This window comes from Myxocyprinus asiaticus, chromosome 10 (assembly GCF_019703515.2).
Source record: "Myxocyprinus asiaticus isolate MX2 ecotype Aquarium Trade chromosome 10, UBuf_Myxa_2, whole genome shotgun sequence".
NCBI lineage: Eukaryota > Metazoa > Chordata > Actinopteri > Cypriniformes > Catostomidae > Myxocyprinus > Myxocyprinus asiaticus.
In genome coordinates this window covers 775,285-800,345 of record NC_059353.1, presented here as the reverse complement: position 1 = coordinate 800,345, position 25,061 = coordinate 775,285, and the positions used below count along the sequence as shown (strand labels likewise).

The 25,061-nt window shown below is 43.5% G+C and overlaps 1 protein-coding gene across 13 annotated transcripts in view; it reads left to right on the top strand.

Moving 5' to 3' along the window:
* The window catches only part of LOC127446823 (plakophilin-4-like), a 266,393-nt gene that overhangs the window by 129,090 nt on the left and 112,242 nt on the right, over positions 1-25,061 (top strand). For all 13 annotated transcript variants that reach the window (XM_051708085.1, XM_051708079.1, XM_051708078.1 and 10 more), the window contains one exon: positions 24,315-24,427. In XM_051708085.1, coding sequence (XP_051564045.1) covers positions 24,315-24,427 — 113 coding nt within the window. The remainder of the gene's footprint in view (positions 1-24,314; positions 24,428-25,061) is intronic.

Sequence of the window (25,061 nt, the reverse complement as noted above, 5' to 3'; positions counted from 1 at the left end):
CCCAGATCAGAGAGAAAAGCTAAAAACAAGATGCCTCTTGCTGACGTAAGCATGCTGCAAACTTATGAGACAACAATGAAGCATAGTCTGTGACGATGCAGTTAGTCTGCGACGATGCAGTGTAGCTCGGTATTTCTGCTTGGTGCAGCAGGGAGGGATGTTAGATAGAAATTTTTAAAGTTAAAATGTTGAATCATGTCTTTGTGCAGGTGAGATGTGCTCAGTAATTACGTTTGGCTGCTGGTTCTGGAGCGCTCAACTTATCTCTGAGCTCTCCGGCACAGCCCGCTTGACAGCAGCGGGGGGATATCTGATGGAATAAAGCAATCCAACTTTCATTAGAGGTGACTGGAAGTGATTATGTGATGGGGGATAGCAGAGGCAAAAAGAGAGACAGGTTCAGAACGATGCATGACACTGACGGGACAGTTTCACTAAGTGAGATTATATGATATCAGTGGGACAGTGTAGCAAACCCCATGAGGCTCTGGCCACACTGCCTGCTGTCCATCATCATCATGGTGGAAAAGCAACTCATGTTCCCTTGTGAATACATCAGGATCACACTGTCCTTGACATGCCAGGCATTTCTGAGAGAAACTGACCACAGCTACAGAGATCTGACTCTCTTTTTCTTTGCAATCCTCATAAAAATCTTATGGAAGTTTCAAAAAAGCCATTTGAAAAAAACAACATTTCTATATTACTAGGCCTGTTGTTTTTTTACAGCCTTTAGGTGATTCTCATGAAACCTGTCAAGAAAATGCTATGGTCATATTTAACTACAAATCAATGCTAAAAAAAAATTAAAAAAAATCTGTTATATTTTGTATAAAGGAAATGAAGCCTAAATTTTGGACCATTAAGATTGTTTTGCATAGTGACATTATTTTCAGGACACTTAAGCACATTTTACCCCAGCTCTCATTACTGTAACCAGTACTAGATGTAATGTTAGTTACTGTAATCTAATAACTCTTTTAGTAAAAAAAAAAATAAAAAAAATAGTAACGTAACTCATTACATTTTAAATTCTAGCAGTCAGATTACAGTTACTGACTTTCAATTTTGTTAATTATTTTTAAGTACATTACTTGGGTTACATGTTTATAAAATAGTATTATTTATGTAGAATTTAAAACAACGTTCATATGTACCTCTTTTTGCGTTTTTGTGACAGCTGAAGGGCATCCACCCCCTAATCAGACAAATTATAAGGGAGAAACACGTGGGGCTCAGTGTATTTTATTTATTTATTTATTTTATTTGACCTTTATTTAACCAGGAAATAAAAACTCTTGAGATTTAAAATCTTTTACATGAGTGTCCTGGCCAAGACAGGCAGCACACTCAGTTAAAACAAAAAAACATTTAAACATAAAACAAATACATTAATTACATATACAAAATGTACACATATCACTTAAAACAATTACAATCAGGTAAATATGAAACCAAATCATTTAAGATACCCTTAAATTCATTTAGAGAGACCAACTCTTTAAAACATAATTTATCTTGTTACTGGTTCCAATCAAATGGAGCAGCATAACTAAACGCCCTTTTACCCATATTTGTACGGATTTTTGGGATATTTAAAAGATAATAATCTTGTAAACAAAGACTATAATTCTTGACACCTTTTTGAATGATATACTGCTGTAAATATGAGGGAAGCAAACCCAAAATAATTTTAGATATAAATATGCACCAGTGCTTAAGTCTACGTGATGACAACATGGGCCATCCAACCCGAGAGTACAGTGAACAATGATGGGTAAGGGCATTTGAATTAGTAATAAACCTTAATGCTCCATGATAAACAGAATCCAACACCTGTAAACAATGCTTAGGCACCTGCATATACATAATATCACAATAATCCAACACTGACATGAAAGTAGAAACTACCAGTCTCCTCCTTGCTTCAGAAGAAAGACAGGACTTAACTCTAAAGAAAAAGCCCAATTCAACTTTAGTTTCTTCACAAGATGTTGAACATAAGGCCCAAATGAGAGGGAATCATCAATTAAAAATCCCAAATATTTATATTCAGAAACTATTTCCATCACCAAACCTTGAAGAGTAGTAACTGAGTGTGAATTTGAGAGTGTAGACTTTCTATTTGAAAACATCATAAGTTTAGGTTTCTCTGCATACAAAACAAGTATTAAATCCCTCAATGTATGCTGAACTACATTAAAATCAAATTAAAGATGACTCAGAGCCTGATCCAGCGTTGTCGCAGAGGAGTAAATTATCATATCGTCAGTGTATAAATGAAAATATGAATGTGTGATATTAATCCCAATATTATTAATATATAAAATAAATAATAATGGCCCAAGGACTGATCCCTGTGGTACGTCTTTAGTTACATTCAAAATACTGGAAGTGATACCGCCAATATTTTTACACTGAGTCCTGGCCAATAGATAATTAACAAACCATCCAACAGCGTTCACTGATAAACCTACACTAAGATACCTCTGCTTCAATATTTCACGATCTACGGTATCAAAAGCTTTGGATAAATCGATAAAAAGAGCGACACAATGTTTCTTATTATCTAATGAAACCATTAGATCATTTAATACTTTTAAAATCACTGTAGTTATATTATATTTCTTTCCTAAAACCAGATTAAAAATCAGATAAAAAACTTTTTGAGGATAGAAACTCTTTTAATTGATCATTCACGAGCGATTCCAAAACCTTAGCTAAAATGGACAATTTTGAGATAGGCCTATAGTTATTTAGTACAGTTGAATCTCCCCCTTTAAAAATGGCAGAACATAAGCAGTTTTCCAGATAGAAGGAATTTCATTTGTAGATAAAGAAAGATTAAAAAGATAAGTTAATGGTGGTGCAATAAAATCAGTTGCCAACTTTAAAAAATATGAATCCAACTTATCCGGACCAGCCAATTTTTTACTATCTAAAGATTTAAGTGCCTTATTAACCTCTAGAAATGTTACTGGACTAAAATTAAATACTTGGTCTGCCTTGAAATCATTTTCATCAGAATAAACATTTAAAGAGTTATCACGGATCAAATTATACGACTCATGAGGTGTATCGGTGGCCACGAAATGTTAGTTTAAACAATCTATTATTTTAGTCTTATCTACTATTTTACATGAATCCTTAATAATACACAGCGGTAATTCTGAGTTCGATTTAGTTCCAATTAAATTTTTAATATTTTTCCAAATCGTTTTCAAATTATTTAAATTATTGGAAGTTTCTGAAAGAAAATAATCAACCTTAGCTTTTCTAATTGCAGCAGTGGACATATTTCGCAATTGTCTAAAAATCAACTAATCCTCCTTTAGATTAGTACTTCTGGCTTTAGACCAAGCCATATTACATTCACGAAGTAAATTTGACAATTCAGGAGTAAACCATAAATTGCGTCTGCCTTTAACTCTAAACTTTCTGAGAGGAGCATGCTTGTTAATAAGTTGGGTGAAACTTTCATTAAAATAATTCCACGCACTTTCAACTTCCGGAATAAGATACATTTTTCCCCAGTCAAAATAAAATAAGAAATATGCTTCATTGTCTATATACATACATATTTTTTTATTTGTTTCTTTACATTTTTAAGTTAAATATGACCAGGACATTTTCTTGACAGATGTCTCCCTTTTATGGCTCTTTAGTGGCTCAGAAAATACTCTTTCTGTTATTAATCTTTACTCATTTTCATTTTCCGATTTTAATTCCTTCTTTTAATGGTTGTTCTTTAGATAATCAAAATGGGAAAACGGGTTGTATGTTCTGGCTTGTGTTCCTACAGATTCACAGTTTCTGTCTCTATCACACAGCACTTCCTCTAAATCACTGCACACCATTCAAACCTCATTCACACTGGGCTTTGATCCCAGGATTTTCCCTGAATAATTCCAAAGGAGCCTACTGTGTGAACGCAAACCGGAGTCAAAATACCAGAAAATTTGTTCCGGCAACAGTTCTGGCACTGCAATATTTTGTTGATTCACACTGCCAGAGCTTTCCCATAATCTGTGTTTGCATTCATACACATCCTGGGAACATTCCGTAATAACAAAGTGACATCATGATGTGCCGTCTAATGTACACATCCTCTGGGACCACAGCAGAAGTGTTTACATTCTTTTGAACAACACGTTCCCCATATACCCTGGCACACTATATAAAAATATGACCAGTCCAACCTTCCATTGCCGCTCCCGGACTTGGTGAAACTTTTTCTGCAGCATCTTAAGTTTGCAAATAACTTGCAACTTCTCTCTCAAAAAGCCCCGCTTTTTAATCTTAGTTATTATTATTTTTTTTATAAACAACTGTGTTTATGGTACAAGCATACTGTACCACTGAGCTAACAGGTGGTTTCTTCATCTGTGTGGATGGCGAGTAACTCCCTGGTCTCAGTATAACTCCAGTTCGCAGCCATTGTTGTCTTCTTTTAGCCTCTTTGTCTGTGACTGTACACAAACTTTCTCCTTATTCTTATGCTTCTTCACTATATCTACACTGATTAAATTGTCGCATGATACCCACGTCATCACAAATGTCACACACCCTTCATGGCATCGGATCTGCCTTTGTTCACGCAGACACATTCCGGGATTTATCCCGGCAATGTTACTAAGGTCTGATCCCGGGAATTACTTTTCAGGAATTTTTTACAGAATCTCTGTGTCACATTACACAGTGATGACTAAGACTTTATATATATTACAGTTTTATTTTTTGTTAATGCATGATTTTCTGTAAAGCTGCTTTGAAACGATGTGTGTTGTGAAAAGCGCTATACATATAAAAATGACTTGACTTGTTTGAAAGGGGCTTCACATTTACTCTCTATTTCTCTTTGTGTGTAGATACTGTAAATGCATTTTCCACTGTATTCAACTAATTAAACTAATGTTTTTCGACAGCACCTGTTTTTTTTTTTTTTTTAGGTCCAGTCTATTAGTGATTACAGTCCATAAAATCCACTTATTACTGCACTGTAATGTCAATGAATTGCATATATCATCATTGTCTCAGTGCTCTTTAAAGAGATCCGTATCAGCAAGATATCATTTGATCCAGTTGACCTCTGCTGTGCTCTTAAATACATCAGGATTTTTAGTTGTCAGGTCTGTGCAGTTTTAGCCATCAGCTCTTAATATATGTCACTGACATAACCAACATTAATTAAAGGCTGTTTTAAACTGTGAGTAAGCTGTCCAGTAGATGCAAAAGAGCATGGAACACTATTTAACTAGTTATGAGTGAACTGGAGCAAGATACCAAGATTCTTCATAATTTATCTATAGGGCTGGGGACAGAGAACCGGTTCTTTTTAAGAACTGTTCTTGACTTCTGGTTCTGTTATTGGTTATTGTATCTACGTAACTTTGTGCTCTCTAGCGACATCTGTGGTTGAAACTTAAAACTGCAAGCAATTTGCGGAAGAATACATTACGTCAGTCATGTTCTGACAATTCTCTTCTGGCAGATGAATCTCCCAATTTGAGCTTTTAATTTGAGTCATAACGTGCTATTTTCATGTTTATATTATGTTATATAATTAAACATTTGAAATGGCAATATTACTTGCTTTGATAAAGATAAACAACACTCTTATTTAAGTATTTGAATTTATTTTACACTTAAATCACTTTTCTGACACTATACACATCTCAACACTCAACATCGAACAAAATGAAAAGGAAGGAACTTACATTTAATAAATCTATATAAAATATTTAGATAATATAATATAATGCATTGTTAAATTAAATATAATAAAATAATAAATACAAATTTAATGAAATGTTATGGTAACAAACTAACCAAAACTTTCACTTTAAGTTTAACTGCACTAATGGATTATCAGTTCAGCTTCAGTTTGACATTAAGCCTCGCTCTTTAGGACTATCTTATTGTAGAAGAAGTTTGTATTTGGGTCAAAAGGAGGAAGCGGGACACGACGATTCCAACTCAGGAATGTCACTTTTTGAGGGCAGGAAGTGATTTTCTACATAAGAAGCCCTATCACAAACTCAAAATGCCTATGTTTTGCATCGTTTACAGTTGCTCATACATATATGGCTGAACTCCGGTATTTACGGTGTCAGTCATATTGGTTCTGATTTATTGTTGCTATAGTATCCGAAGCACGAGCTGTAAAGGCACAGCCCTCTTCCGGAAAGGGGGCGGGGAGCAGCAGCTCATTTGCATTTAAAGAGACACACACGAAAACAGCGTGTTTTTGATTCCACCCAAAAAGAGGTATTTACAACATGGTATAATAAATGATCCGTGGGGTATTTTGAGCTGAAACTTCTCAGACACATTCTGGGGACACCTGAGACTTACATTACATCTTGTAAAAAGGGGCATAATAGGTCTCCTTTAACAGAAAATAAACACGTTCCCTTAAAGCGCAACTGTGAAGCTTCAATTCAGACACACAAACACCTTCTCAGCCGGGATCTCTCTCCCTTTTGGTGGACTGGGCCGTCTTTTATCTCCCCGGACTTTCACTGCGAACGTAGAAATGGTAATTAGTCACAATTCATCTCAGGTGGATGTCCTTACTGCTTGATAATATATGGTACAAAAGCCCCGCTTCCCTTAGTTACTGATGTCTTTAAGTTTTCCTGTCGGCATCAGTTTTGCCAGAAAGCACGGAGAAGTGATCACACAAGTAAATTACCTCAGCAATTACTATATAACACATTTGTCAACTGCTATGTGTAGTTACGTATGTATATTTAGTCAGCAGTCAGCCACTTCAAACCCTTCAGGGAAGGGGTGACATGAACGGAGACAGAAAAATTATTAAAATTATGAAACGTTCTTTCCCCCATTTTTTTGCATGTATATGCATTAAATAAATAAATAAGATACAGTTATATACTACTTTAAAAACAACTTAAAATAACAGAAAATTTTGTTGTTGAAGGGGTACCCAGTTAATGCACTGCACACCACTGATATATATATATATATATATATATATATATACACTATATTGCCAAAAGTATTCGCTCACCTATCCAAATAATTGAATTCAGGTGTTTCAATCACTTCCATGGCCACAGGTGTATAAAATGAAGCACCTAGGCATGCAGACTGCTTCTACAAACATTTGTGAAAGAATGGGCCGCTCTCAGGAGCTCAGTGAATTCCAGCGTGGTACTGTGATAGGATGCCACCTGTGCAACAAGTCCAGTCATGAAATTTCCTCGCTACTAAATATTCCACAGTCAACTGTCAGTGGTATTATAACAAAGTGGAAGCGATTGGGAATGACAGCAACTCAGCCACGAAGTGGTAGGGCACGTAAAATGACAGAGCGGGGTCAGCGGATGCTGAGGCGCATAGTGCGCAGAGGTCGCCAACTTTCCGCAGAGTCAATCGCTACAGACCTCCAAAGTTCATGTGGCCTTCAGATTAGCTCATGAACAGTGCGTAGAGAGTTTCATGGAATGGGTTTCCATGGCCGAGCAGCTGCATCCAAGCCATACATCACCAAGTGCAATGCAAAGCGTCGGATGCAGTGGTGTAAAGCACGCCGCCCCTGGACTCTAGAGCAGTGGAGACGCGTTCTCTGGAGTGACGAATCACGCTTCTCCATCTGGCAATCTGATGGACGAGTCTGGGTTTGGTGGTTGCCAGGAGAACGGTACTTGTCTGACTACATTGTGTCAACTGTGAAGTTTGGTGGAGGGGGGATTATGGTGTGGGGTTGTTTTTCAGGAGCTGGGCTTGGACCCTTAGTTCCAGTGAAAGGAACTCTGAATGCTTCAGCATACCAAGAGATTTTGGACAATTCCATGCTCCCAACTTTGCGGGAACAGTTTGGGGATGGCCCCTTCCTGTTCCAACATGACTGTGCACCAGTGCACAAAGCAAGGTCCATAAAGACATGGATGAGCGAGTTTGGTGTGGAAGAACTTGACTGGCCTGCACAGAGTCCTGACCTCAACCCAATAGAGCACCTTTGGGATGAATTAGAGCGAAGACTGCGAGCCAGGCCTTCTCGTCCAACATCAGTGTCTGACCTCACAAATGCGTTTCTGGAAGAATGGTCAAAAATTCCCATAAACACACTCCTAAACCTTGTGGAAAGCCTTCCCAGAAGAGTTGAAGCTGTTATAGCTGCAAAGGGTGGGTCGACGTCATATTAAACCCTATGGATTAAGAATGGGATGTCACTTAAGTTCATATGCGTCTAAAGGCAGTTGAGCGAATACTTTTGGCAATATAGTGTATATATAGTGATGATGTGCAATATAAATATTGGGGGGGGGGACTTTCTAGTAATTAAGTGGGGGGGCTCAAGGAAAAAAGGTTGGGAACCACAGCAGTAGAGAATAGTTTTTATGAGCCTACTTGTTTTAAGGCCTAGAGTTAAAGGAATAGTTCACCCAAAAATGAAAATTTGCTGATAATTTACTCACCCTCAGGCCATCCAAGATGTATCTGAGTTTCTTTCTTCATCAAAACAGAATTTAAGACTTTTAGGATTTCATTTCAGGCCTCCTCCTCTAAACAATGCAAGTGAATGTCCTCCATTTTTTGGCGGTCCAAAATGCATATTTAGGGTGCATCAAAATAATCCACATGACTCCAGTCGACAAATAATGTTCTTCTGAACGCAAACGATTGATTATTTTAGAAACAAAACAATACTTATATACTTTTTAACTACAAATGTTCTCTTCCGTACATCTCTGTGACGTGCGCTCATGAGAGAGATGACGTAAGCTCGTTGGTAAGGTCACACGTCACGTGGAGGAGGAGTCAGGCAGCGCGTCATTGTTTACATTGTTTTTTTATTATTATTATTATTTGGAAATGATTTTTATTAGGGGTTCAAGCGCTTAGCACTGAAACCCTATTGTAATTGTTAAGTTCCCTATCTGTCACTCACTCGACGTTGTGTCGATGTAGTGACACTAGGGGTCACTCTTGGGAGCCCCGAACACCTCTGCTTTTTGAAAAAAAGGCCAATGGGAATTGGCGAGTGGAATTTGCATACCACATAAAAGGAGCTGGTATGAAACCACTCATTCAGATTTTCTCTTCAGAGCCGAGCGGTTGCATTCAGTGCTAAGGCCTACGGTGCCGCTGGACAAGCCGCCTCTGCCCTGCATGCCATGGCTCTCTTGAAAGTTCACCTAGCCAAGGCGCTAAAAGAGCTGCACGAGGGTAGTTCTGACCCGGGATTGATGCAGGAACTGCGCTCGGCGACCGACCTCACTCTCCGGGCGACGAAGGTCATGGCGCGGTCTCTCGGGCAGGCAATGTCCACCCTGGTGGTCCAGGAGCGCCACATTTGTCTCAACCTGGTCGTGATGAGAGAGGCCAACAAGGCACGATTCCTTGATGCCCCATCTCCCAGGTTGGCCTATTCGGCGACACCGTCGAGGACTTTGCCAGCAGTTCTCAGCGGTGAAGCAGCAGACGGAGGCCATTCAACACATCCTGCCCCGTCGCAGCGCAAGACCCCGCACCCCGTCTGCTCATCGCCAAGGGTGTCCTCCTGCAGCAACAGCACCGGCTCTGCCGCAGCCCGCCCCCACCCGTCTCACGGCCGGCCGTCAAGAACCCTAGGAAGGCTTCGAAGCGCCCCTGAAACGGGCGACCCAGGGATGAGGAGATCCGCTTCTACGGAGCTGGTAGACAGACCACTCCATCCCCGGTGGAGGCAGGTTTGGCGCTCCAGCAGCGGACCCCCCGCCCCTGCGCGCCCAGCTGTGGCACAAACACGCCCACACCGGGTTTGCTCTGACAGACTGCGGGGACGATGTTCCTCCTCCCCCCTCCTCGACCAATCTTATGGTGGGTACCAGGAGCCAGGTAAGTGCTTCGATGTCCCTGGACTCAGCATGGCCACGGGGCTCAAGCCCCCATGATGTGGCGCCTCAGGCTCTGCCCCGCCACGAGGCCCCACCCGCTGGTACGTCTGACATGATTAACCCCTTGGTCCCCCTTGCCCGGTGTTTGGACGCGTGGCTTGCGCTTTCCAACCCGTCGCAATGGCTGACCCGGACCGTCCGACTCGGCTACGTGATTCAGTTCACCAGGCGCCCGCCCAGGTTCAGCGGCATCCGCTTCACCTCGGTGAAGGGTGAGAGCACCGCTACCTTGCATGCAGAGATCGTGACCCTTGTGCACAAGGGCGCGATAGAGCCTGTCCCTCCAGCCGAGATGAAGAAAGGGTTTTACAGCCCTTACTTCATTGTACCGAAGAAAGGCGGTGGGTTGTGGCCAATCTTGGACCTGCGAGTTCTGAACCGGGCCTTGCACAGACTCACGTTCAAGATGCTGAAGCAAAAACGCATTTTAGCGGGCATCCGGCATCAAGATTGGCTCGCGGCGGTAGAAGGACGCGTACTTCAACGTCTCGGTTTTACCTCGACACAGATGCTTCCTGCGGTTTGCTTTCGAGGGCCGGGCATACCAGTACAAGGTCCTCCCCTTCGGCCTGTCCTTGTCCCCTCGCATCTTCACGAAGGTCGCAGAGGCAGCCCTTACCCCGCTAAGGGAAGTGGGTGTCCTCATACTCAACTACCTCGATGACTGGCTGATCCTAGCTCACTCTCTCGTGACTGTGGGGGTGCTCAGGTACCTCAGCCATCTAGGGCTTCGGGTCAACTGGGAAAAGAGCAAGCTCTCCCCGGTTCAGAGCATCTCTTTTCTCGGCTTGGAGTTGGACTCAGTCTCGATGACGGCGCGCACAGTCGGTGCTGAACTGTCTGAAGGCGTTCAAACAGAAGGCAGCGGTTCCACTGAAACTTTGTCAGAGGCTCCTGGGGCATGTGGCATCCTCTGCGGTTGCCACACCACTTGGGTTGATGCATATGAGACCGCTTCAGCACTGGTTTCAGACTCTAGTCCCGAGATGGGCATGGTGCCATGGGACACATCGCGTGGTCGTCACACCGATCTGTCGCCACCTCTTCAGCCCTTGGAACGACCTAGCATTTCTACGGGCAGGGGTTCCCCTAGAGCAGGTCTCCAGGCGCGTCGTGGTTACAACAGATGCCTCCAAGATGGGCTGTGGCGCCGTATGTAACAGGCACACAGCCGCCGGCTCCTGGACTGGCCCACGGCTGCGTTGGCACATCAACTGCCTCGAGTTGTTGGCAGTACTGCTCGCCCTGTGGAGGTTCCAGTCATTGATTCAGGGCAAGCACATGTTGGTCCGGACAGACAACACGGCAACGGTAGCATACATCAACCGTCAAGGCGGTCTACGCTCCAGTTGCATGTCACAACTCGCCTGCCGTCTCCTCCTCTGGAGTCAGCAGTGCCTCAAGTCGCTACGAGCCACTCACATCCCGGGCGACCTCAACACCGCAGCGGATGCGCTGTCACGACAGGTTACGCTCAGGGAAGAGTTGAGATTCCACCCCCAGGTGGTCCAGCTGATTTGGAGTCAATTCGGTCAAGCACAGATAATCCTCCCACTGCCCGCTTTGGTACGCCCTGACCGAGGCACCCCTCGGTATAGATGCGCTGGCACACAGCTGGCCCCCTGGACTATGCAAATATGCGTTTCCCCCAGTGAGCCTACTTGCACAGACCCTGTGCAAGGTCAGGGAAGATGAGGAGCAGGTCATCCTAGTAGCACCCTACTGGCCCACCCAGACGTGGTTCTCAGATCTCACGCTCCTCGCGACAGCCCCCCCGGTGAATTCCCCTGAGGAAGGACCTTCTTTCTCGCGGAAAGGAAGCACTGTCTCCAAACAGAGGATCGCCCACTGGGCCATTCACGCTCAGGACGTGCCGCCCCCCATGCCGCTACGAGCACACTCTACTAGGAGTGTAGCAGCCTCCTGGGCCCTGGCCAGTGGCTCCTCTTTGGCAAATATCTGCAGAGCAGCAGGCTGGGCAACACCTTTGCGAGGTTCTATAATCTCCAGGTTGAGCCGGTTTTGTCCCGTGTGTTGTCAGGTCTGAACAGGTAAGTTCCGGGACAGCTGGCTAGGTGTACCGCTTGCGTTGGCCACTTGGTGGTGCTATAACAGAAAAAAAGAAAACAGCTTTAACTACGCAACCATTAGTCTGACTGAGTTGAAAACCGGCATGCAGTGTCTTTGTCCAAGGTGCCATGACTGTCTATGAGGACATTGTCATATCTCAAAAAACATGGCTGACATCGGCCAATGAAGTTTGGACACCTATTAGACAAGGTTAACGGAGGCCGATCGGCACAAAACTCCTGGCCCTAGAGGTCTGTGAGAAATTTGAAAGAAATGGGCCAATGGATGGCGCTAACGAGTTTTACGCCTCTGTAATCACGTGGTGTTTCACACAAACACACAATGGCTGTGTCCCAATTCAAAGGCTGCATCCTTCGAAGGACTCGGACTTCAAAGGCCACGCCTTCAAAGGCCACAAAGGTCGAACTGAGCATTGTTAATTGGGACAGTCTAGCCTACGGAGGACTGTTCTTGTTGCCTAACAACTGTGACAGATGCTGAGTGACTGTAACGTTTGTACTGGACTTTTTTGAAAGTTATATTAAACTGTCTGATAACAAAACAGGGTTCACAAACTGTCTAAATATTTTCACCATGGTCCATTTCTATATAATAATAAAGAGTATAACCTATATATAATCGCATCTTAGTAAGATATGTCAACATTTGAACCACTTTAACTTTTTTTTTGTATTTATTTATTTTTTTTTACATTTGTATCATTAGATATTTGAGTAAGTTGAAACCCAATACTTACGTTTAAAAGTGTTATTCGGCAATTTCTCTAAAAAAAAATCCTGTCGTCACTGGCGCGCAATGAATTCTGGGAAAGGCAAGGCCGCGAAGGATCCATCTGTTGTATCCTTCATTTCACAGGAAACGAAGGATGCATTTGGAGGCCGCATTTGAAGGAGCCTTCGAATTGGAACAGCCTTTGTCACGCAGCAGTGACACAATCGGCCTTTGAATGCGACCTTTGAAGGATGCAGCCTCTGAATTGGGATGCAGCTATAATTCATATCATTTGTTAGATCTCCTCATACTGAACAACTTTGCCTCAAGAACCACTGCTGTCAATCAAATCGTTCATTAAATATTCATGATTATGTAAAAAACATACGTTTGTGAACTAGTCCTAGGTTTTTCGCACAACCTCAATAAAACCAATGCGGTACAATTTTCTGGACTCTCCAGGTCAATAATTATCAAACAAATGTTGAACTTTACCCTTTGGGTAGCTATAACAGTGTCATTTAGAAAATAGGCATGGTCAAGTGTACAAATAAGCCCATAATTCCTAAACAAAAACTCAGAACTTCACGAAATTAGGTGAGCACATGTGACATATGATTCTAAACAAGCATGACCTTTATGGAGATTGGACTATAGGTGGCGCTATGAGCTTTAAAAAGCTTTAAAAACCATGTATTTCCTTTGTACATTGCTTGTATTGGCTGTAAATGGTCTATTCCATCTATGATCTAGGTGGTTACATGCTTGCTAATTAAAACATAATAGCTTTTTACGCATGTGCTTAAAGGCCTTAAACTGCTTGAACCTCGTTAATTGCTGCTCGCAGCTATATTTTATTTTATATTGTTTTGAAATTGTTTTGGACTGTTTTGGTTTGTGAACGACACAAGTTTCTCTTGTAAACAATGGCATGCTTCCTGACTCCTCCTCTTAGCAAGGTAACGTGTGACCTTACCATCGAGCTTACGTCATCAATCGTTTGCGTTTAAAAGAACTTTATTTGTCGACTGGAGTCATGTGGATTATTTTGATGCACCCTAAATATGCATTTTGGACTGCCAAAAAATGGAGGACATTCACTTGCATTGTTTAGAGGAGGAGGCCTGAAATGAAATCCTAAAAGTCTTAAATTCTGTTTTGATGAAGAAAGAAACTCAGATACATTTTGGATGGCCTGAGGCTGAATAAAAGATCAGCAAATTTTCATTTTTGGCTGAACTATTCCTTTAAGAGTAAAATGGTTTTATGTTTGTAATTATTTAATTATTCAACCAACCAACAGTAATTTTGAGAGCAATAACTAGGCAACAACTATTACCAATAGGGAAATTGAGTTAACAGTGACATTGAGCAGAAAGCTTACATATAACCAGTTTTGACAGAGCTGCTGATAAAAAGTTAAATGATCAGCATCAGACGATTAGATGAAAAGAAAGTTGGAGATCGGTATCCGATGTTGGAGCATCCTTAATATTCAAGATGACTGTGTTTCAAAAATGAATAAGTGGGCTGAGATCCAATCACAAAATGGACAAAAACAGGTTCACAGTGGATGGGTACAATTTGAATATGAAGAAGACAGTGTTTTTTCTTTGTTTCACTGTTTATATATTTATTTGTTTGTGGGGGGGCAAGACATATCTACAAAGGGAAATTTTCTCTCTTTTTTTTCTCCCCACAGAGTGAATTTTTTTTCGGCTGGGGCCATATGTATTCGCATCGGGGAAGGTGTTCTTTCCCATGAGGGAAAGACACTGCAGAGACCACATCCTGCCCGAAGGGGAGGTTAACATGTGGCAAATACATCACATGGGTTTACCAGCCACATGTGGAAGAGGCGCCGTGGTAGGACACTACAACACAGCGACCGGTGGCAGAGGGAGCTCTGCCCAAGGGAGACATGGATTTACCAACAGGGAATCCGTACCCTGGAAAATACATCACAAGGGGCTACCAGAGGTAATCAGCACATGTGGAGTACCTACCCCAGTACAGGGCATACTAGCACACGTACTTGGCCCGGCTACGAATTCCTCCACCGAATTCGCCAGCCACAGGGCTAGGGAGGAAAGACATCCAGGGTTCACCATCTCGTGAACTTGCATGGGGGGAAAAGCGCAGGTCTTCCCCTCCAGGAGGGGAAAGGCGCTGTACGCAAGCGGTACACCCAGCCAGCTGCCCCGCATACTTACCTGTTCATACCTGACAACACAGAGGACAAAACCGGCTCAACCCGGAGATTATAAAATCTTGCTAAGGTATTGGATGTTGCCCAGCCCGCTGCTCTGCAGATGTCTGTTAGAGAGGCACTGTTGGCTAGTGCCAGGGAGGACGCCACACTCCTCGTGGAGTGTGCTCGTAATCCGAAGAGGAGGGCATGCCCTCTGCCTGGTATGCCAAAGTGATGGCATCCATGATCCAGTGGACAAGCCACTGTTTGGAGACAGTGTTCCCTTTCCGCTGTCCGCCAAAGCAGACAAAGAGCTGCTCAGAGCGTCTAAAGCTCTTTGTTCGATCCAAGTAGATGCGCAAAGCATGCACCGGACACAAGGCTGGGTCTGCCTCCTCCTGGGGCAGCGCTTGCAGGCTCACCACCTGATCCCTAAAAGGGGTTGTGGGAACCTTGGGCACATAGACCGGTCGGGGTCTCAAGACCACGTGAGAGTATTCTGCACTGAACTCCAGGCAGATGTCGCTGACAGAGAACGCCTGCAGATCCCCAACCCTCTTGATGGAAGTGAGCGTAGTCAGGAGGGCAGTCTTCAATGAGACCGCCTTTGGCTCAGCTGACTCTAGGGGCTCAAACGGGGCTCTCCGCAGGCCCAGCAGGACCACGGAGAGATCCCACGAGGGAATGAGGTGTGGCCTAGGAGGATTCAACCTCCTGGTGCCTCTCAGGAACCTGATGATCAGGTCGTGCTTCCCCAGGGACTTACCGCCCACCGCATCATGGTGTGCCGCTATAGCAGCCACATACACCTTCAAGGTGGAGGGGGACAGCCTCCCCTCCAGCCTCTCCTGCAGGAAGGAAAGCACTGACCCGACTGCGCATCTCTGGAGGTCTTCGCCTCGGGAAGAACACCAATTTGTGAACAAACACCACTTCAAGGCATACAGCTGCCTTATAGAGGGAGCCCTGGCCTGAGTGATCGTGTCAACCACCGCCGGTGGTAGGCCACTTAGATCTTCCGCGTCCCGTCCAGAGGCCAGACGTGGAGATTCCAGAGGTCTGGGCGCAGGTGCCAGATGGTGCCTCGTCCCTGAGAGAGGAAGTCCTCCCTCAGGGGAACTCGCCAGGGAGGGGCTGTCGTGAGGAGTGTGAGTTCCGAGAACCAAGTCTGAGTGGGCTAGTACGGCGCCACGAGGATGACCTGTTCCTCATCCTCCCTGACCTTGCACAAGATCTGTGCAAGCAGGCTCACTGGGGGGAAAGCATACTTGCACTGTGAGTACAGAAAATACCAGAGTGGGCAGTGGGAGGATTCCCGGGAAGCAAACAGGTCTACCTGTGCTTCGCCGAATCGACTCCAAATCAGCTGGACCACCTGGGGATGGAGTCTCCACTCTCCCCTGAGCATCACCTGCCGTGACAGTGCGTCCACAGTATGGTTGACGTCGCCGGGGATGTGAGTGGCCCGCAATGACCTCAGTCGCTGCCGACTCCAGAGGAGGAGACGGCGGGCGAGTTGCGACATGCGACGCAAGCTTAAGCCACCTTAGTGGTTTATATACACTACCGTCGCTGTTTTGTCTGTCCGGACCAACACGTGCTTGCCCTGGGTCAACAGCCGAAGCCTCCGCAGGGCCAGCAATACCACCAGCAACTCGAGGCAGTTGATATGCCAATGCAGTCGCGCCCCTGTCCAGGAGCCAGCGGCTGCGTGCCCGTTGCACACGGCGCCCCAGCCTAACTTGGAGAAAAGAGATGCTCTGAACCGGGAAGAGCTTGCTCTTATCTCAATTGACCCGAAGCCCCAACCGGCTGAGGTGCCTGAGCACCAGGTCCCTATGCAAGATGTCTCGAGAGTGGGCTAGAATCAGCTAGTCATCGAAATAATTGAGGATGTGGATGCCCACTTCCCTTAGCGGGGCAAGGGCTGCCTCTGCGACTTTCGTAAAGACGCAAGGCGACAGGGACAGATTAAAGGGGAGGACCTTGTACTGATATGCCTGGCCCTCGAAAGCAAACCGCAGGAAGGGTCTGTGCCAAGGTAAAACCGAGACAAGGAAGTACGCGTCCTTCAGGTCTACCGCTGCGAACCAATCTTGATGACGAACACATGACAGAATGCGCTTCTGATTCAGCATCTTGAATAGGAGTCTGTGCAAGGCCTGGTTCAGCACTCGCAGGTCCAAGATTGGCCGCAACCCATCGCCTTTCTTTAGCACGATGAAGTAAGGGCTGTAGAACCCTTTCTTCATCTCGGCTGGAGGGACCGGCTCTATCGCATCCTTCTTCAGAAGGGTCGTGATCTCCGCATGGAGGGCAGCGGCATTCTCGCCCCTCACTGAGGTGAAATGGATGCCGCTGAACGCGGGCGGATGCCTGGCGAATTGAATCGCATAGCCGAGTCGGATCGTCCTGGCCAGCCAGTGCGACGGGTTGGAGAGCGCTAGCCATGACTACAAACTCCGAGCGAGGGGCACCAAGGGGACGATTGTGTTTGACATACCTGCGGGTGGGGCCTCGCGGCATGGAGGAGCAGGAACCACCACGTCGAGGAGCCTTGCATTCTGAGCTCGTGGCTGTGCTGAGGGAAACATCAAAGCACTTACCTCCCTCCGCATACCCATCATAGGACCGGTTAGCGACAGGAAAGGAGGCTGAGTGCCCTCGCGGCTCATCACGACCGCCTGGCCATGGGTGTGTGTGTGCCATGGCTGGGTGCACGAAGGCGGGGGGATGTGTTTGTAGCGCCCTGGCCGCGAGTGTTCTGTGTCCGGCTGTCATGATAATGACGGCCGTAAACACCGGCTGTGTGACCCAGGGAGAGAGGGTACCGCAGCCCCTTGGGCATGCAGCGAAAACAAAACAAAAGGGAACACACCGTCCCCCTCCACCAGGGGACAGAGTGGTCTGGATACCAGCTCCAGGGTTCCAGTGGGCCTCTTCCTCCCTGGGTGATCTGTCTCAGGGGCGCTTGGGGCCCTTCCTGGGGCTCTTAGCAGGCACAAGTGCACCGTAACTGCCTTATCAACCTGAGGAATCTCTGTATACCTCCTGGCCGCCCCACTGTTGAGGGTAGTGAGAGCGGATGAACACAGAAGTCGGTCCGGGCAGTAAAAGGTGCCCTTCATGCACCTCTGGGAAGAATGGGACCAGGCCAGGGCGTGGCCATGAGCAGCGCTCCGAACCCAGGAACCAATCATCACGCCACGAGGGCTCAGGGTTCCACTCCATCCCGACACTCACGGCAGCCCAGGCAAGCGTAGCGGTCAGCTCCGCATCAGCCTCAGACTGGGTGGCCACATTCGAAGTTGGCGGCCCAGTCGAGTCCTCAGCGTCCGACTGCGCCAACCCGCTCTCTGATGCTGCGATCGAGAGCTCATCCTGCTCACGTGCTCTGAAAGAGACATAAAACTCGCCCTGAGGCGAGCTGCCTGTGTCATCCCAGAACTTGACCGGGCAAACAAGCGTACTGGGGAATGGGAGGTCCGTGGGGGATTACCCGGTGGAACCACTCCCATTGGGGTCCCCAAATTGCCCCCAGCACTAACCGACCCAGCCTCGTACCCGTAGGTAGAAGGCACGGGGCCGGTAGCGGCTGGAGTGACTTTCCGCTGGAAGAAGGAAAGCCACGACCGCAATGTTGCCATGGTCGTGTTCTCGCAGTGAGAATACGAACCATCCACGAAAGCTGCCTCAATGTGACTACGGCCCAGACACGTGAGACAGCGCTCGTGGCCATCAGAGGCGGAGAGATAGTGACCGCATCCAGGAACTACACATAGACAGAAAGTCATCTTTAAAAAGACGCTTTCCATCAGTGCGCACTCTTTTAGAAGAAAATATACTCTTTTCTGCAAGAATATATACTCTTTCAGCTGTCGAAGTGCCCAGGGGTGTACTCTGCATCAATAACGCAGAGGGGGAGAAAGCCGCTGAAATGCACTGTATATCCAACAGCATACGTTTCTCGTTGTGAGATGAATGGAACGGCAGTGGAACTCGCTGCTCAACACCACTCGGCTTCGAAGAAAAAATCTGAATGAGTGGTTGCGAGCCAGCTCCTTTTATACCTGTATGTCCGGGGGAGTGGCATTCAAGTTCCACTCGCCAATTCCCATTGGCCTTTTCTCAAAGATCAGAGGTGTTTGGGGCTCCCAAGAGCGACCCCTAGTGTCACTACATCGACGCAATGTCGAGTGAGTGACAGATAGGGAACTCTTATTCACATGATGTTAATCAAAGTCATGGCACAGCGTTGTACAGTATTGTGCAATATAGTATACAAGTATGCAGTATGGGGCAATATAAAATGTATGTGTATGAAGAAAACATGTAAATTCATATTTATACATGCTACCTATACAAACTTATGTGTTCAATATGCAAAATCACAATTTTTACATTTTATGTTTCATATTTATACTGCTACCTCTACAAACCCATACCCATTTAAATAATTTAATTTGCACGTTCCAGTATAAAAACTCTGAACAAATACTATTCATCTTATCCTGTAATTCTGTGTCTTGCTGTTGTATTTTAATATGTACTAGAAGCTTCTGGTCAGAGGCCAAATTTCTGTGTGTGTGTGTGTTTGTGTGTAAGAGCACATCTGGGCAATAACAATGTGATTTCTGATGGTATCAGATGGTAATACCATGGTACATTGAGATACAGTAAACATATTTATATTCTATTCTGTATTAACATGGAGCTTCAAAGTACTTCAAAGAATACCATGGTATGACCATGGTAATTTGAAATATAATTACCACATTTATATACAATTTAATGTACATGGTGCTTCAGGGTAATTCATAGAATACCATGGTACTACTATGGTACTTCACTATATGATTACCTTATTCGTATACCACTGTATTTACATGGTGCCCCCAGGTAATGGTACATGTCCAAAAAACATAGTAATGCCATGGTATTTTTTTTTATGTGTTTTCATGTAGGCTAATACATGTTTTGATACTCTTTTGGTGGTAAAATCTTTACCTGCAGTGCCATTCAAGCTGCACACATGTTGAACTTTATAAAGACCTTCTTCATCACTGGCAAACGATAGGATGCATTTGCAGGTTTGGCATTATTGTAGATCCACTGCAACCAGCATTATCTTTATTTTCCGTGTTTTAAAATAATCTGTGAGCTTGCTGGCAAGTGAGAGTGCGCACCAAATGATTCAGCAGCACACGCGCAAGCTTTCTGAGTCATTCAGACTGAATCGCGAACCGATTCAGACCACTTCGCTATAACGTGTGACCAATTCATTGTAAAGGACTGACTCAGATGAGTGATTCATTTGTGCGTCTGACATCTTTAGTTCTGATTCAAAACTGTTGATGGTAAACACCGTATGATGTGGCAGTGTAGCTTTTCTCAAAGTTACGTGCTAACTAATCAAAAAATATAGCTTAGAAACTGAAAAGCTACTTGATTTAAAAACTAGCGAAGCTACCACCTCACTACTCAGTAATGTAGTCAAGCTAATAGCTTTGCTATTTGTAGCGAAGCTACTGCCCATCACTGAATATATGCACATATATAAGTGACCTTGGGTTTTATAATAAAATGTGTTAATTATTATTATTATTATAGGTACACACATGATCAGATGGCCATCACACTGACAACTGATTGCTTGTATATTGTTACTGTATGTGACTGTGTCCATTTAGGGTTCTCTGTCACGTGTGTGTGTGTGTGTGTTTGGGTGGTTTACGAGGACATTTTTTTAGGATATAAACTGGTAATTATGAGGTATTATGCTATAAATGTGGTTTATGAGGACATTTCTAGTGATTCTAATCAAATCGCTTAAAAAAAAACAAAAAAAAAAACATACTAAATGATTGTAATACTTCTCAGTGGAAGGAGGAGGCGAGAAGCAGATTTCCTGGTTCAGGTCAGCGTTTATTTTCCTCACTGCAACAAATACAGTCTTTCAAGGCTTTCATGCTGTTCAATAACTCAGTCTAAAAAATCCACAAGCTGTTTCACAAAATAAACTCTCAACTTTGCAATAATAACTCTTGACTTCACAATCGGTGCCCAAGCTCTCTCTCTCGTCACCTGGGGTGTGGCTCTATTTATGCCTCTCTCCCCGTGCTCACTGAAATTAGAGACAGGTGTTAGACATAATTTAACTCAGGTGTAAGCACCCTTACCGCTTTCTCTCTCTCCGGAGAGATGCTTGACCATGCCCCCGCTGCCACAATGATGTTTTTTTGAAAATGTAAAAATGCAGAAAGATTTTTGTGAGGGTTTAGTTTAGGGTTATGGTTAGGGGATAGAATCTATAGTTCGTACAGTATAAAAACCATTATGTCTGTGGAGAGTCCTCATAATGATAGCTGCACCAACATGTGTGTGTGTGTGTGTGTGTGTGTGTGTGTGTGTGTGTGTGTGTGTGTGTTAAAGGCTTATATAGTGCCTAGCATTTGTGTCTGTGTAGGGTGTCCGTCTGTGAGACAGATGGATGGGTCAAAGGGTGGGCAGCTCCTCTTTCTGGTGGAACGGTCGTGAGAGGAAGTGTGGGTGTTGTGTTTACAGCCGCACATTTGTCAACAGATTGTGATGAGGGTGCTCATGGTGATCTTTACTGCTGCTCAGTTATCCTGCATTACAACACACCACTATATGAGAACTGCTGTTTCTCACTCATCTTAAACATGATTCCCCCTAACAAATTTTTAACCCATTCGTATACAGTATGTGCGATAACTGTCATTACCGCCAATGATGAGCGCGCAAACTTTAGTTTGCTGTGGACACGTTGCGTTATTCTTAAAGCATTAGAATTAATATGTTAATAAAAGATTATTAATATTGATGTATTGTTGTTGTTTTTAATTACAAAGCAGGAATTAAAGAAATGCATTCTGTAGTGGTGGGGGCAAATCAAGGCCCAGTGAAGGAAAATAAGAGGGTGTCATGCACCATGATTTATCTTGTGATGAATATTTATAGCGGGGTGGGCGATATACCGGAAGACATGATAAACCGGTAGAAATTTGGCAACCTGTAGATATTTTGGATTATCGTATGTATCACGGTAAAGAAATGTGCACTTCGTTCTATTCACGTAACATGTACGCGGTACACATTCTGTCGGAGAAATGGAGAAGGAAGGCGGTGCGACTTCACGTGAGACTGAGAGAATTGAAGAAACAGGGTTTTTCAGGTACTGACAATTTTTCAGCGGCCGCCCAAGCTAAATTTCAAGCCGCCGAAGCAAATTCAATGAAATTCTTCTCACATTCTAAATAAGCTTCTCATATCACAGTTGCAGCTGTCGCGAGTGACTCCACTTCAGCAGGCTTCCAGATTGTGCTCCACAGACAGGAGAACGCAGAGAGTATGATCACTAGCACTACTCAATCCGGTTTCTCTCTGTCACGGCACATCTTTAAAACTTGTGTGACTCATTTGAATTCTACTGAGTTTTGAGATTTTAACCTTAAAGCGCTATGGAGGAAGTCAAACATCTCAAACCGCGAGAGAGCCTGACATTCTAACCAACACTGACAAGGAAAACAGCTAAACCAATGTGTCATGCACCAACAATTATGTGTCATCTGTCATGCGGATTTAAACTACACTTCGTCACCCTTAATAAAATTCAGTTTGAATGATGTTAGATATTAGAAAACAAACCGGCTTTGCTTTCAGATATTCAAATATTGTCTACAGAGATGACTTAAAAGAGCTTAATGAAGTGATTTTTATCAAGGATAGGAAGGATATTTTTTTTTACTCATGAATATCCTTTGTTGCATTGCTTTCAGAAGATGTCAAAATTCTTGAGGAAAGTTTTATTATAATAATACTAGTCAACAACATCAGACTGAAATGTAAAATTTAGCATTGTGGAAAGGTTGATTACCACTTTTTGATCACCACCAATTTATTATTATGAATTTTTTTTTTTACTCTATGTTTGTCAAGTTCAAAATAAAGAGAAAATTATATGAGGAAGTAGTTTTCATATATAAAGTGTTTTAATTAAATGACTGGACTGGACACATCATATAATTTGGGTCCGAACCACAGTCTGATTACGTCATCAACATGAGGACAAGCGGCAGCTATTTACCACTGTATCTAGGTAACAACTCAAGACATTAGCTTCGTTGTGTTATTAAAGTATTCATCTCTTTGGATTTACCATCAAAACTTTACATGCACGGAACGACATTTGCGTTTGTCTGCCATGGTTGCATTGAATGTACAAGGATGTGAAGAATGTTTGTCTGCTGCGAGCCCGTGGATGCGTTGCAGGAGATGTGAAGAATGTGAGCTGCTCTCTAAAGGCGATATATTTGGACACACACACACACACACACTGAGGGCAGGTGGAGTGTGTGAATTGTAGTGGATCTTGCTGTGTTCTGCTGTCTCTTTATGACTGTGCACGAGCAGTGTGTTACTCTGGTATTAGAAGTACATTAGGAGTGTATTAGTACATTTACTACAGACACAGGCCTGCTGAAGTGCACTAGAGTTTATGCCTGACTCAGAAACACTGCAGCTTCTGAAGTCCTGAGTCCTGCTGGAGTTTAGACCATCAGTCTGTGAGTTATTCGCTCACATGTGTAAGTTACCATCAAGCGCAGGTCATTCAGGGACATTGTTACAGTGGGAGCCAATGTGTGTGAAGTGGCTATTAGCATTATTAGGGTGTGTTTCACTATGGTACACCTCTGCAGTGTGGGTGTGTGCTGAAGTGTCTCTTTTTTTAGGGCTCGGTATCGATACAAATTTCCCAATTTGATTAGCTCTCGATTTGATTCCAATTTCCATTTGATTCAATTCTGATGCTTTGGGATATGTTTCAATTATAATGTTCATTGTGCCGACATATGAAAGAAATTCTCAGCTAATACTGTTAATTATACAGGGGACCTTCTTACTCGATACAATTCAAAAATATTGATTTGACAAATTTTATCATTAGTTATCATTAGTCATATTTTAACTTTTTAAAATGTACAAATTCCATGTATTCCATCAATAAATATGTCTTGAAATTGTATATTATATTGCATATATACTGTATTGTTTACATGCATAATTTGTAATATTTACAAGTATTCACATTAATATGTAGGATACGTGCTTAAAAACATTATTGTCTCTTTAAGAATAGCGGCAATTCAGCGAGCATCTCACAGAAGTGTTTTCGTTGAGCAGTTATAAAACTACATAGAGAAAATTCAATATCGGGATCGTTCAAATGAAGATCACGATTAATCAGAAAATTTATATTTTTACCTAGCCGTTCTCTCTTTCTGCAACTGTCTTTTATTTAGCATCTGCATCTTGATACTGTTTGCATCAGAGACTGATTGTTGTGTGTGTGTGCGTGCGTGCGTGCGTGCGTGCGTGTGTGTGTGTGTCTTTAGGAGCTGCAGTTTGAGCGCTTGACACGGGAGCTGGAGGTGGAGCGACAGATTGTGGCCAGTCAGCTGGAACGATGCAGACTGGGTTCAGACTCACCAGGAGCTGCAAGCGGCAGGTACACACACACACACACACACACACACACACATACATTTATATATATATATATATATATATATATATATATATATATATATATATAAATATATACACAGACTTAAAGGAATATTTCATATTCAAAACAAGTTAAGCTCAATTGACAGCATTAGTGGCATTATGTTTATTACCACAAAAATAATTTCGACTTGTCCCTCGTTTTCTTTTAAAAAAAGCACAAATCTGTGTTACAGTGAGACACTTACAATGGAAGAGAATGTGGCCAATCCACAAATGTTAAAATACTCACTGTTTCAAAAGTATAACCACAAGATGTGTAAACATGATTTCAGTAATACAATCTCTTACTAACCTTTTCTGTGTAAAGATATATCCAATTTTAAAACTTTGTTGCCATGACGACACAATGCTGTAAACTCTAAAACAACTGTAGCAATGCTGATTTAAACAACTTTACAGCTCAAATAATAAAACAATTTGAACAGAAGAATTAATAGTGCTTTTCTAAAATTATAAGCTTCACAGTTCTGTCTTTAAACCCTCCAAAAATTGGCCTCATTCACTTTCATTGTAAGTGCCTCACTATTTTTGATTGGATTTAGGAAAGTACAATGTCAAAGCCGGAGTTTCAC